The 13,585-nt window shown below is 37.3% G+C and overlaps 1 protein-coding gene across 2 annotated transcripts; it reads right to left on the reverse strand.

Annotated features, from left to right (window-relative positions):
- Positions 1 to 1,012: 1,012 nt before the first annotated feature.
- On the reverse strand, positions 1,013 to 13,194 carry Atg5 (autophagy protein 5). Of its 2 annotated transcripts, none has more exons than XM_089643304.1 (5): positions 12,941 to 13,194; positions 11,398 to 11,603; positions 9,468 to 9,592; positions 8,045 to 8,248; positions 1,013 to 7,944 (listed from the first exon to the last, which is right to left on the reverse strand). In XM_089643304.1, exons 1-5 carry the CDS (start codon positions 13,055 to 13,057, stop codon positions 7,838 to 7,840), a joined length of 759 nt encoding a protein of 252 aa, XP_089499430.1. In that variant the 5' UTR covers positions 13,058 to 13,194; the 3' UTR covers positions 1,013 to 7,837. The 2 variants fall into 2 exon arrangements, with proteins under 2 accessions (XP_089499430.1, XP_089499429.1); XM_089643303.1 differs by having other exon boundaries at positions 12,902 to 13,194.
- Positions 13,195 to 13,585: the final 391 nt, after the last annotated feature.

Raw genomic sequence — 13,585 nt, forward strand, 5'->3', positions numbered from 1 at the left:
TTTAACTAATCTCCTCTTCCATTCTTCCCTGTCTTGTGCGGCTCTTTTGACTTCTGCATATGATGAGCAGCGCACGTCCACCAGCAGGTCCTCCAGGTACTCTCGGCGTGGGCGTCCCCTAGAGTTGGTCCCCTCGGTCATACCCTCCATTATGACATGCAAGAGGCCTTCTTGTCGTATAACATGGCCGATCCATCTTGCACGCCTTTCGGACAAGGTCCTGAGCAGGTGCCTTCCTCCTTCGATTCTTTGGAGAACCTCCTCATTTGTAACATGGTCTCTCCAGGAAATTCCTAACAGTCTTCTATAGGACCACATCTCAAAAGCCTCTAGTCTCCGTTTATCTCTTTCGGATAGGCACCATGTTTCGCAGCCGTACATCAAGATACTCCTTACACAGGTCTTGATGAGGAGTATTCTCAGTTTTAGGTCTATATTACCCACCATCAAAACTGTTGTATTTTCGAATGCAAATAATATTGTTATTTTTTATTCTATTTTAAAAAAAATTTGTGGGATTATTGCAGGAGATTGTTTTTTTGTGTTGTGAATTTGTCTTGTATATTACAGCAATTTTGACAGGACACGACAATATTGACGGCAAACACCTTACATTGCCGGCAAGACTATTGCCGGCCAAGACAATTATTAATCTTATGCAACTTATTTTGCTCGTTTACCAGCACCTTTAAGGAATAAACAGCAAGTGTTGCGAGTATAAAGTGTGCAACACCTCACATAGCCTAGTTGGTTTGCATTCTGAGGAGGGTGGAGGAAGGAATTCGTTGTTATTGTGGGCCTTAAAGAGGCTCAGATTAAATGAGAGAGGAAACAGGGATGCCGGTAGCTCTTAACATTTTACATATTATAAGACATCAACTGTAAACATTTAAAATTTAAAACACAATAAGTAAAATTTAAATTATTGTGTTTCAAATTAATTAAAAGAGGTTTATTATGAAAATAAAACCATACTTCTACAAAATGTTTTTCATTTTTATTTACAGTAAAAGCATATACTTAATTAATAATATGTAATAATAAATCATGAGAAAATTATTAAATTACAAAATAGATTTGCAATAACCGTTTAACTATTTCTATGCTAAGATTTTCTTTCCAAACATAATGGCTGGAATCTAATGCGAACAATTGAAGGCTATTATAAACTTATAGAGCAAACATTCACAAAGAAAAGAAGTCCGACTCGGCGTAACGGAGGAATCGGCCGCTATGGCCGGTTCCCCACCGCATCACACCTCGTTCTTTCTTCACCTCATCGCTACACGCCTACACCCAACTTTGCACGGACTACAACCCTTGAGATTTACCTCAGCGCCCTGGCCCCGGCTATCGTTCCTGGCCAGCGCTGAGCTCACGCGCCTAGACCCTGCGACGACTTCACTGGTCTGCGCCTCGGCCCCGCGGCATCGTTGCCGGCCTGCATCTCCCGCTCATCTGCCGACCAGGTCCATCGTACCCGGAAGACCCCACGTCTTCATCAGTGCTGAACACATCCACGAGTCCGGTCTCCATCGAATAAATATAAACATTTAATGGCATTCAAATTTTTTTTTTTTTTTTTTGCAAATCGCCTAAATTCAATAAACTTCCCATTCCATCATTAAAATAGACTTCCAAACTTTCCCCATCTCCTTTCCCCAAATTGGGAGAGCCATAATAGGCACCTCTGGTTCCAGGATGACAGTAAACAGTGTAATCACATACAAAAGCACAGCTGAACTGTTTTGTTTGTAAAATGCCCTTAATTATTTCCTAATCCCAAAGTCCTCCCTTTCTTGTATTATTCATTTAAGGCGAAGCACTACGAAGTAAAGCGAAATCATGTGTTTTTGGTTTCAAAATTTGATCACTTAGAAATATTTTTGATTCTTTAATCAAATACTTTGAGTAGAACACATTGTGGCCTTTGAAATAATCGAGCAAGTCTTTTTATAAGCCGAGAAAAAAATAAAGAATCAGGTGTACAAAAATTGCTTTAATGTTTAAAATATCCTACTCACAATCCCTTTTTCGGTTATGGTTTTGTTTTATAATGCGGCAAATTAAGTTCTTTAGAAAATGATTGGAAAATATTTGTTTTTCTTGCACAAATCAAAACTGTCGGCTAGTGTAAAGCGGGAATTTTAACTTAATCACCATTTACATAAGAAGTGTTTATTTTTAGAGACCCAATTATAAATGTTACACGACTTGGTGCATCGCCTTAAATATTAACACCGCCCTCTAGATGTATACTTTATGAAATATGTATAATTACACAATAAAGGATAATTTACTAAAACAATATTTCAAGCCCTTTTCCACAGGTATACGCAAGTATCTGATACCCGACTATTGAAGTATCTTGACGACTACCGTCGTGTATTCGTACCCAAGCACTCGTTGCCGACATTTTGTAAACTCGTCGGCGGCAGTCTCAATGACCGCCAATCAGTTTCTAGCTATGAAACTAAGTTATAGCGCCAAATGTAATAAGTTATAAGTCTAAGTGATAGGAATAAATTAAGTTGTTAAGCCCTTAGGTGATTTTCTCACTAAAACGGCGCTATGCAATTAATCAAATTATAATTATTATACATTTACCATATTATTCCTCAAAATATTAATATGGAAACATTTGAACTGCTTACTGCGGTTTAAAACCAATTTTCTATAAATTTGACACATTACGACGAGCGATCGCTCAAAACATTTTTGCAAACTTGCCTTAACACACTATGAGCGGGAATGGTATTTTTACCCGCGCGGCCGACTGGTGCTTATCGGCGGAACGGGTAAAAATACCCTCTACGCCGGCTCCACTTCAAAGGCGAGGAAGGAAAATTATTATTATTATTTCCCGTGACTATTTAATCTAAACGCTTGAAGACATTACAAACTACACACACATATAACAAAAAAAAGATAAGCCGTTGTTTCTTTTATGTACACACATACTCTTGCAATAATTAGGCAATTTTATCGTGTTAAATTTCAAAGATTGTTTGTTAGTTGTACTGGGAATATGAGTACCTATTATATTTTTATGACGTGTTATAAATTCATTGGACCTTTACTCTTATGAGATAATCCCGAGGATGTTATTACAATAATCATTTCCTGAATGACTTCTCCCGGCACTCGTTACTTGTGAAGATAGAGTGGTGCTAATATACACGTGCTTTAGTTATGATATACAGAGTTACAAAACAGACTTGTTTTTTTAGTGGAATTTATTTAATTGATATTTTCTTTTACCCTTCAAAAATGTCTTATAATTTGTCTGCCCATTCTGGTGAAGATTTAGCTGAAGTGATATATTTTTGCACTAATCAAGTAAAACACCCGCTATAGGCTAGAGTCTATTGTTTGAAGCGCCCGACTACAATGTGTTAAGATGCCAAAAATCGCAGGAGTAGATAAAAGGCAAGTTATAATCATTAATACTTTTAGAAAAAGTCAATAGGTGTCGCATACAAATATAAATCGGATTTGTTTATCCGCGACACTATCTAGGTTACAAATAAATTCTTTAGAACTTTGTAATCATTCAAAAAGATAGCAACCAAAAATATGGGAAAAATTATTTGAAAATAATGTTGTTAATTCTAAATTTGAAATATGAGATTGACAAACATGGTGTAAGATAGAGATCCTGGGTTCGATTTCCGGTTGAGACCGTTACCTTTTTATGTTTCGTTTAGTTTTATTAGTATTATCTTCTTCTTCAATGGTTATAGAAACATGTCGTCACTCGTGTCAGACATTTTGTAACAGGGTGTGTGCTTTAGATCAATGCTAATCAACAAAGAATGATAAAATGTTTAGTTGTAAGTGAGGTTATGAAAGAAATATAATTTTGATATTTGGTGAATTCAACAAGGATTGGTGGCGATGTAGATCTCGTGATTTCAGTAGCGACATGTACGGATTGTGCGCGACACAACGTGAGTATCCTTGTGAAAAAAAGGCCTTACTGTATTTTATGTAAATAATGTATATCTAATGTCTTTTTCTTAACAAAAAAAAGCATTTATTTTAAGCTCTAATTAATTTTATTGCGAATCTTGACTCTTTGAGAACTGAATTAAAATCCTCACAGGAAAAAATAATGCTTGATGACACCACAGAAAGTTTTTGGTGATTTAATTTAAAAGCAGTTAGGTGATATTTGTTTGGATCAAAATTAGTTCTCAAAGTGTTAGGAAGGTGCTTGTTTTCTTTGCTCTTATTTTAAATACAATAAGTAATTCTAAATAATGGAAGATATAAGAATGACACATTTTGTCCACATAGAACAGGGATGCTCAAACTTTTATTATTGGAGATCTCGTTTAGGAGGCAAGGTATCGACCTTATAACTAATAAAAAAATGAACACAGGCCCTCCACTCTAGAGGTGTGTAGGTTCAACCGGAATGAGTTCTTGAAGCCGAGTCCTTTGCGGGAAGTGGATTCCAAATGCCTCTTCATATATACCCGGCACCCGCGTCCCCCCGCATCCTCTCGAGTTCTCGGTGAAGACCGCTATCTAAGCCTTGTTTTGATACTGTTTATGGACTTAAGTGAGTAAAAGTTTTATTTATTGTTCAATAATATAGGAGTTATATGTGATTGTGGGTTTTTTTTCGGTACTGATGAGTTTAATTAGTTTAATAATATAATCGACTGACACACAGTTAGAATTCAATACTAGGAACAAATTATTTAAATGATTGTAAAAAATAAAATATCCTATTAAGTTAACCCGTTAATTATTAGGAAACCAAATTCATATGATGTTTGGGACCAAATTTGGTTTCCTAATAATTAATAAGTTAAATGAGTCTCTTAACTCTTGGAAATATAATGCATGTAGCTATGTTTTGTATACTTTTTTAAATATACTAAAAAAAATAGGACCGGGACCGAGTTTGGGGCCGAAACCATGCGTACCGGCACCCGCTAGAGCACCCAGTACCCAGCTCGTATACAAGAACTCGGAACCCACTCCTAGAACTCGAGTTCTTTTAAAAGGAAGCACTCCTCGGAGGCATTGGGCAAAACGTAGAACCTACTCATCTCTACTCCACACTAGAAATCAAATTCTTGTGAAAGAATTATAATAATATTAATTTTTCACTTGTAGCAAACACATTGTGGGTATACATAATTATAATAAAATAACTTTGTTTGAATACCACTTTATTTAACCACTTAATAAAATGGTATTAAGTAAAGTTATTTTATTTTATTTGCCATCAATATAATAATATTGATGGCAAATAAATCTATCTATCTATTTATTTAAAGGAGAGTGTCGGGCGGGCGGCATGCTTTGGTTTTTATACAAATCTACAGTTTTATTCCGAGATTGATGAAACTGTCCACATAACATCCCTCAATCCTTCAGGCTAATTTGTTCACTTTTGCGAACAACTCGTATGGTCTCAAAGGTACCGACCGCAATTTGAAAAAGGTTATGAGACTTATGGGAATTTTTTATTAATTATTTTTAAATGAAACGACAAAAAAGTGAGGTGAAATAACTTGTATAATACAGTTGTCTAATAAAATAAGTGTGATTTTGCATATTTTTTATTTATCAGTAATTTTAGTTACAAAAAACGTAAAGAAATACTCTGACCGTCTGATAGAATATCGCTGAGATCTGAGGAGGTAAAGAAGAATTTCGATTGTGTATATATAGAAAATGTATGATGCAGTAGTGAATGAACGGAGGAAGACATGGCACGGTCAAGTAATTCCGACACTTGAGTCAGAATAACACGAGAGCATTACGAGACGATGTATGATTGTGAATGAAGTAAAGATTGTGTGCCAAGACAGAATTGTGTGGCGGTCTAACCTCTCTGCCTATCCCCGCGAAGAAACGGCGTGATGGCTCGTTAGTTAGATTTATTTACGATGATTCGAAAGAGGCGCACTAATTACCTCGCGGTTTGAGCATCCTTGTATTAGAACGTAGTTTAGACACGTAAACCATATTATCCCAAATTTCATTGACTACTTTTTTATGGCACACGCATAGAATAATATTTATTAGAATATTGGGAACAATAATTATCTACATGTATATTAAACTTTAAGAATAGTAAATTATTATTCTAAAATAACAATAATGAATTATTTAAAATTTGCTAAATATACCCTCTCCAATATTATGAAATAATAACAGGGAATTATTTGAAAATATGTAAGTAAGTACTTACATACATAGGATAACCACCATCTTTATTAATACAGGCCATACTGTAGAAACTGCACTGACAGTTGAATAGACCTGTTTTCGGACTTCTTGGACTGCAGTTTCTACAGCATGGCCTGTATTTATAAAGATGGCGGTGATAGGATACATAATATATATTAGACAATACTTAAAAATAATATTACCATAATTATGTTGTATAACAATGCAGAAGCAATAAGTATATCTAGTTTTCAGCATTACAATATGTACACACATTTTCTTATCACCTTCACACCTATCACCTTTATAGGTCTTGGTAAATCCGCAAAATAGAATGTATAGTACATGCGTTAGAATGTATCAAAACTTCAAGTTCAATTTACTGACAAACATACGCAGACTTTTATTGTTTTTAAGTTATGACTCGATAATACAATCTGCAACCGATCAGATATGAGAGATTACTGGCATCACAAAACCCACAATCACCCATTTTGAATTAATTAATATTAAAACAGTTCCCGTTAACTGTCGATTCTCATCCCGACATTGGTGTGTCAAATTTTATGTTGGGTTGATTGAATAAGCCATGAAGCGTAACTGTCACCAAAAATTAACCAAACGCTGACAGGCCGAAAATCGGCTGTTAACAGGGGCCCTGCAACGATGCTGATAACATTAAAAATGGCGCTGATGATTGATTTGTGACAATGTCAAATGTGGCGGCCAATCCAACAACCATGTTAGCTATGTTAACTAGTTATGGCCGCGATAATTATGTATTCCATCTCCATGCAATCATTCCTTGTTTGAAAGCTCACTACTTTAGTCTGTTATGGGTTCCACCTTCATTCAATCATTCCACATTTGAAAGTTCACTACCTTAGTCTGATATGGATTCCATCTTCATTCAATCATTCCACATTTGAAAGTTCACTACCTTAGTCTGATATGGATTCCATCTTCATTCAATCATTCCACATTTGAAAGTTCACTACCTTAGTCTGATATGGATTCCATCTTCATTCAATCATTCCACATTTGAAAGTTCACTACCTTAGTCTGATATGGATTCCATCTTCATTCAATCATTCCACATTTGAAAGTTCACTACCTTAGTCTGATATGGATTCCATCTTCATTCAATCATTCCACATTTGAAAGTTCACTACCTTAGTCTGATATGGATTCCATCTTCATTCAATCATTCCACATTTGAAAGTTCACTACCTTAGTCTGATATGGATTCCATCTTCATTCAATCATTCCACATTTGAAAGTTCACTACCTTAGTCTGATATGGATTCCATCTTCATTCAATCATTCCACATTTGAAAGTTCACTACCTTAGTCTGTTATGGATTCCATCTTCATTCAATCATTCCATTTTTTAAAGTTCACTACTTTATAGTCTGTTATGGATTCCATCTTCATTCAATCATTCCATATTTTTTAATGCTCCAAGCTACCAAAATAACAAATTTCGCCAAAGCAATTCTAGTTTTGGCCTCGGTCAATTGATTTGGTGCAGGAAACTATTTGTTTGATCAGTCGTTTGATGTGCACGGGTCGCTTGCTGAGAATAAGGCCCGTTACGTGACATTATCACCAAATGGACATTTGCCACCCAGTGTGGCTGGCTGGACTAGCAGATGCAGAGATGGAGGAAGTTGTCTGGATAGCTGAGGTGCTCCGACATCCATTGGAGCGGAGTGTCCAGGGGTACCACAATCCCGTGTGTCCGGACTTGCACTGGAAACAAACAAATCTTTTAAATAAGAGACCTAGGGCCCTCGCATGGACCACTATGAAACTCTAATGTACGCAGTTGGTTGTATATCACGCGTAATACCTTCAGTTCTGCTGGGGTAGACCTGCGCCAGCATGTGCGCCAGGGTGGCCCGCGCCCCACTCTCCGTGGTGGCGCGCACCAGGCGCTGCAGCAGGCCTGGGGGCTCCTCCTGGTACAGGCGCACTGGCACATGGCGGAAGTGCTCCTGCTCGGGCCCCGCCTCCATCAGCCTTCGGTTAACCGCCCAGAATTGATCGAACTTGTCTGAATTCAGAGAAATTATTCTGTAAGCAAGCTGAACATAATATAGTCAACTAAATCATTGCATTATGATCACTGAAGAGATACTAATTGTACATTTTATTGTTTATAACAACTAATAATACAAGATTTAAAAGAAAATCAATAGTTCCTATGTTTATGGTGGATTTTATTTGTTCATATCAGCACAGAGTAGCGATGGGTCATGACACATTTTATTAAGAGCGGGAGCCACGGTAACAGCTCAATATTTACGTACGACTCAATGCACTGCTAAAATGTTTAATCAGGACAAAAACATCTTTGACATTTACTGAATTTCCCAAAAAAACTACTTGAAAAAAACTTTTTGCAAGAGTCGACTCAATTAAACGACGGCTCTATTGAACGTCGACTCAATTGAACGACGGCTCAATTGCACGATGGCTCAATTGAACGAGGGTTCAATTGCACGATGGCTCAATTGAACGAGGGTTCAATTGCACGATGGCTCAATTGAACGAGGGTTCAATTGAACGACGGCTCAATTGCACGATGGCTTAATTGAACGAGGGTTCAATTGCACGATGGATCAATTGAACGAGGGTTCAATTCAACGACGGCTCAATTGCACGATGGCTCAATTGAACGAGGGTTCAATTGAACGACGGCTCAATTGCACGATGGCTCAATTAAACGAGGGTTCAATTGCACGATGGCTCAATTGAACGAGGGTTCAATTGAACGACGGCTCAATTGCACGATGGCTTAATTGAACGAGGGTTCAATTGCACGATGGCACAATTGAATGAGGGCTCAATTTGAATGAGAGCTCAACTGAACGACGGCTCGATTGAACGGAAGCCATGAGCAATGAGAATAGTGCGCTTGCCTGATACGGCTCCCAGCGTATCGATCGTACGCCGCCTCGTACCACGAGAAGAATAAGATAGTTAGTAAGTGTAGGTACATATGTCCAAGTCCAGATGTCGGACTGTCAAACGCCCTTTACGTCTCTGGAGTATGTAATAACAATTAATACTTAAATAGTATAAATATATATCGTGATAAAAAGTAACCGTTCAATGGAGTCATGGTAAGGTTTAACGGGAGAATACGGCTCACCAAAAAGAGCTAGTTCAATTGTGGGGCTTGTTCATGATGGACTCATCTCTAGCACAGAGTGTTTGTTGCTTGTGATGTGACATTATTCACATTCACGGGTCAGTTATAGAATATTTACCATTCTGCAGTCCGAGCCACAGCTGATTGTGATCTTTCTTCTGCATGCTTGAGATAACCTGTCCCCGGTGCTTCAAGACATCCGCCTCTTTGATGCTGGACATGAAGTGGGACTCCACCACGTCTCTGCAACAAACAAACAAACAAACAAACAAACGTTCATTCTCAAATTATTTATCAACTCTATTCTAAAACAATACTCATAAATACAAAACACAAGAAATATTCAATAACACCTGATTTCAGTGTCAAAAACATATCCAACAAGCAACTACAACATACAACATTTGGGCGAAAAGGCTTCCTATATTTTGGTACCAAACTCTACAACAAAATCCCACTCTCAATCAAAAATCACAACAATATTTAAAACTCAAATAAAAAGCTGGATACAAAACATAGGGAGATAAGAAATACTGACACCAAATACAGACCAAAACCGAAAGCACTCAAAAATACCATATATTTATAATTACTTTATATTGTTCATACTGTTAAATTTTAATAATATGTAAATGATATTCTCAGCACGGGAGATCCCAATGAGAATATCTCTATTTGATAGAAAAAGGAAGATAGTAAAACATTTATTATAACCATGCCTTTTCGCCGCAGGGGTAGGCAGAGAGGACGGACTGCCAAACAACTCGGTCACACCACACACTCCTTGCCTCATTCACATTCATACATCGTCTCCTACATATTCTTTTATTATTCTCAAGTATCTGATTCACTTGATCGTGCCATGTCTTCCTCGGGCCTCCCCGACTTTTTCTACCACTCACATTTATGTCAGATTTTCTCCTTAAACACCTTTCTTTGTTCATTTGCTCTTCATGCCCAAACCATTTAAGCGTCCCCTTCTTAATCTTACTCATTACGCTTACATCAGCCTCGCATTCTTTGTGGATCTCCACATTTCTCACACGATCATACATGGTTTTACCACACATACGCCTCAGGGATCTCATTTCTACAACATTCAGTCTACTTTCATCCTTTCTCTGCCAGTTCCATCCATACCTTACTGCCATGAGGGTGCCATCACAGGGTAGGTACCAGCACTCCATTGTGGACTGCTAGCTTCGCTTCTTTGGACAATTTTTCGTTAGTGCCAACCGCATTCAGTCCTCCATTAATGGAGTTACCTGTATTTACCTCTCTTCAATATCTCTGTTAGCCTTTCCATCTCTCGTAAACATACTTCCCAAAATACACAAACTCATCCACCTGCTCCAAGTGTTCATCATTCAGAACTATATTGCACGCTGTTTTCGTACTCTCTCTTTCAAACACCATGACTTTAGACTTACTTACATTCATCATTAACTCATGCTTCATTCATCCTAGACACGAGAGACTGTAGATCTTCCATACTATTAGCAATCAGCACCCCATCATCAGCATACAACAAGCAACATAATCCCACCTCTTTCAATTCTCGCGTACAATTATCCATGCATAGATTGAATAACCACGGTGACATTACGCAGCCTTGTTTAACACCTTTTGTGATATCAAACCACCCCGTAAAACCACCGTTCATCCTAATACATGCAACGCTTCCCTCATACAAAGACGCAATTGCCTGTGTGAGATTCGTATTCACTCCATTCTCGGACAACACCTTCCATAGCTTTTTCCCGTCCTCTTGGTTGTATACTTTTTGTAGATCTACAAAGGCACAGAAAATTTTCTAGTTTTTTGCGAACCTAGTAACTGAACTTAGCAAGCTAATAGCCCTATGATAACAGTATTTTTGCTACAAAATTCATGCTCAACGATGGCTTTGCGTACAGCGAGCCAAGCGTTGTACACGAAGTTAGGTGTTTAAGTCGATACAGAGTTATGTTACAAAACTTATATAACACGTCTAATATAATAGTCGGTAGCTTGCAGCACATGTGCTCCTCGATAAGTAGAATATTTACTTGTTTGGACAGCGGATGATGGCTTCTTCTGGAAACTTATCAAAGTGCACGGTGATGGTCCAGGGCAGCTGCATGTCACCCTGTGTGTGCAAGTCATACAGCACCCCAATGGGATAGTGCCACTTCAGCGGCTGCCCATTGAAGTCCAGCCACATCTCGTTGTCTGACTTCTCCTGGGATATGAACCGCATGAAGTGCTTCTTGATCTGAAACGCCCAGGAAAATGCAATTAATCTTAACAATTCATTGTTGAGCGGATGACAGTATAGTCCATGATAACTTTTGTTTGACATACCCCTAAAGGACACCAAAACTCCACCAGTTCGGAGGGCTTTGAAGCAGAGAATGAACGATTACCTCGAGAGGGTTAAGAATAAGAATAACCTCTTTAATGTTTAATGTTTCAAACACCTGATCATGTCTGATTAACAGATCGATGTGACAATCTAGTCTCCTTAAATGGAAGCAATCTTGCCAACATGCCCTCCATTGACATGCTTGTTGTAACTACCTAGTCAAGCTGTCAATCTAACATACCTAGTCAATGTGTCTATAACTATAAATGTATTCCCCACACCTCTTTAAAAACAACAACACATGATTTCAACTTAAATATCTAATGGAGACAACTATTTAAGACGGGGGTTTAAGTAAACGGTGACTGGATAACTCATCAAAATGACAATTCAACACACCTATAAAAAGTGCTATAAAGTTAAGAAAAGTGATGAAACAAAAACTAGGTTAAATGGGTTACATGTGTAATTATTTAACCTAGTTTTTGTTTCATCACTTTTCATAACTTTATGTCACTTTTTATAGGCGGGTTGAATTGTTATTTTGAGGAGTTATCAAGTATTTTAATAATTAATGCGTATTTTCTAACCTTCAAACTTAACTTTGATGAAACTTTTACCATCTCCCACGACATAAATAGTTATTTCTTGTAGTAATTAAGTTGAAACCAAGTTCTCCGTGTTCCCTCCCTCCTACGAGATAGGTTTATTCAAGACCTATGTTCATTCCTTCCTTTCTTAAAAAAAAAACCCTTCACATAAACCCTCCCCAAAGATGACAGGCCCTGAGCGAAATTATGAAAATTCGTTTTCGTTGTAAGTATAGGATGACAGCCATTTACAATAATTTAATTTAGCGTGGCCAGCGATCCTGAATATTTTCCTGGAATTATAATGGATCTTTTACCATCTATCCCGACGTAAATCGTTGTTTTGTAGTAATTATGTTGAAACGAAGTGTAATTTCCACAATCTATGCCTTTCGTACAGTGGTTAGGGAAATATTTACCACTGTTTCTTGTAGTGGGTAATAAGCGTTTAAATAATTTATGCATATAAAGAACTAAGCGGAGTCAGGAAATTTTTTCTAGTGGATGTACCAACCTCCATCAAAGTGGAGTCACTTTTATAACAAACATCTATTTTATTATAAAATTCAAAAGAATTGATTTGTTGAATGAATAATTCGTTGAGACAGAATGTATAACCTTTTCAGTGACTATAGGGAAGTAGCTCAGTCTAGGTACCATCAGGTAGAATGGGTCTGGTTGCTGAAGTTCGAAGACTTCGTCCTCTTCCAGTTTAAAGCAGACGGGAAGCTTGCCCTCCCATATTTCACGTAAAACTTCCCGGTCGTTCGCCATTGCCACAGTTTAAATGACACCGTCTTATAACTAATATATTATTAATCAGTCACCACCAGGCGCCATTCGCTACGGACGCGGTGACTAATATTTCAGATTTTGTTTGATCTTGGTAATAACGTCACATTGACAGTACTTGTACTTATTGACAGTTAACCTTTGTTTAAATTTGTGTTGCCACTCGAAAAAATATATATTTTTTTTTTTAGATTAAATGGCTTTTCACCCCAGTGGAGTGTTCTGGCCAGTGTCAAGTAGAGAGTGTGCGGAGTATTTGTGTATGTGTAGGTTAATATTTATTTACCAAAGAATTACAAATACACAACATAAATATATAATATACAGTTCACTAAGCACACTAAATACAAATAAATAATAATAATAAATATATATACACATTTCATATATATGCACATACATACACATACATACACACATACATACATATATACATACACGTATGAATAATTCGGTAAGTAAACGAAAAAATATTTAATACTGTTTTCGAAAGATTTTTGCCGCTAGGTG

Source organism: Hesperophylax consimilis, chromosome 19 (genome assembly GCF_061612785.1).
Source record: "Hesperophylax consimilis isolate HC1 chromosome 19, BYU_Hcon_1.0, whole genome shotgun sequence".
Taxonomy (NCBI): Eukaryota; Metazoa; Arthropoda; class Insecta; order Trichoptera; family Limnephilidae; genus Hesperophylax; species Hesperophylax consimilis.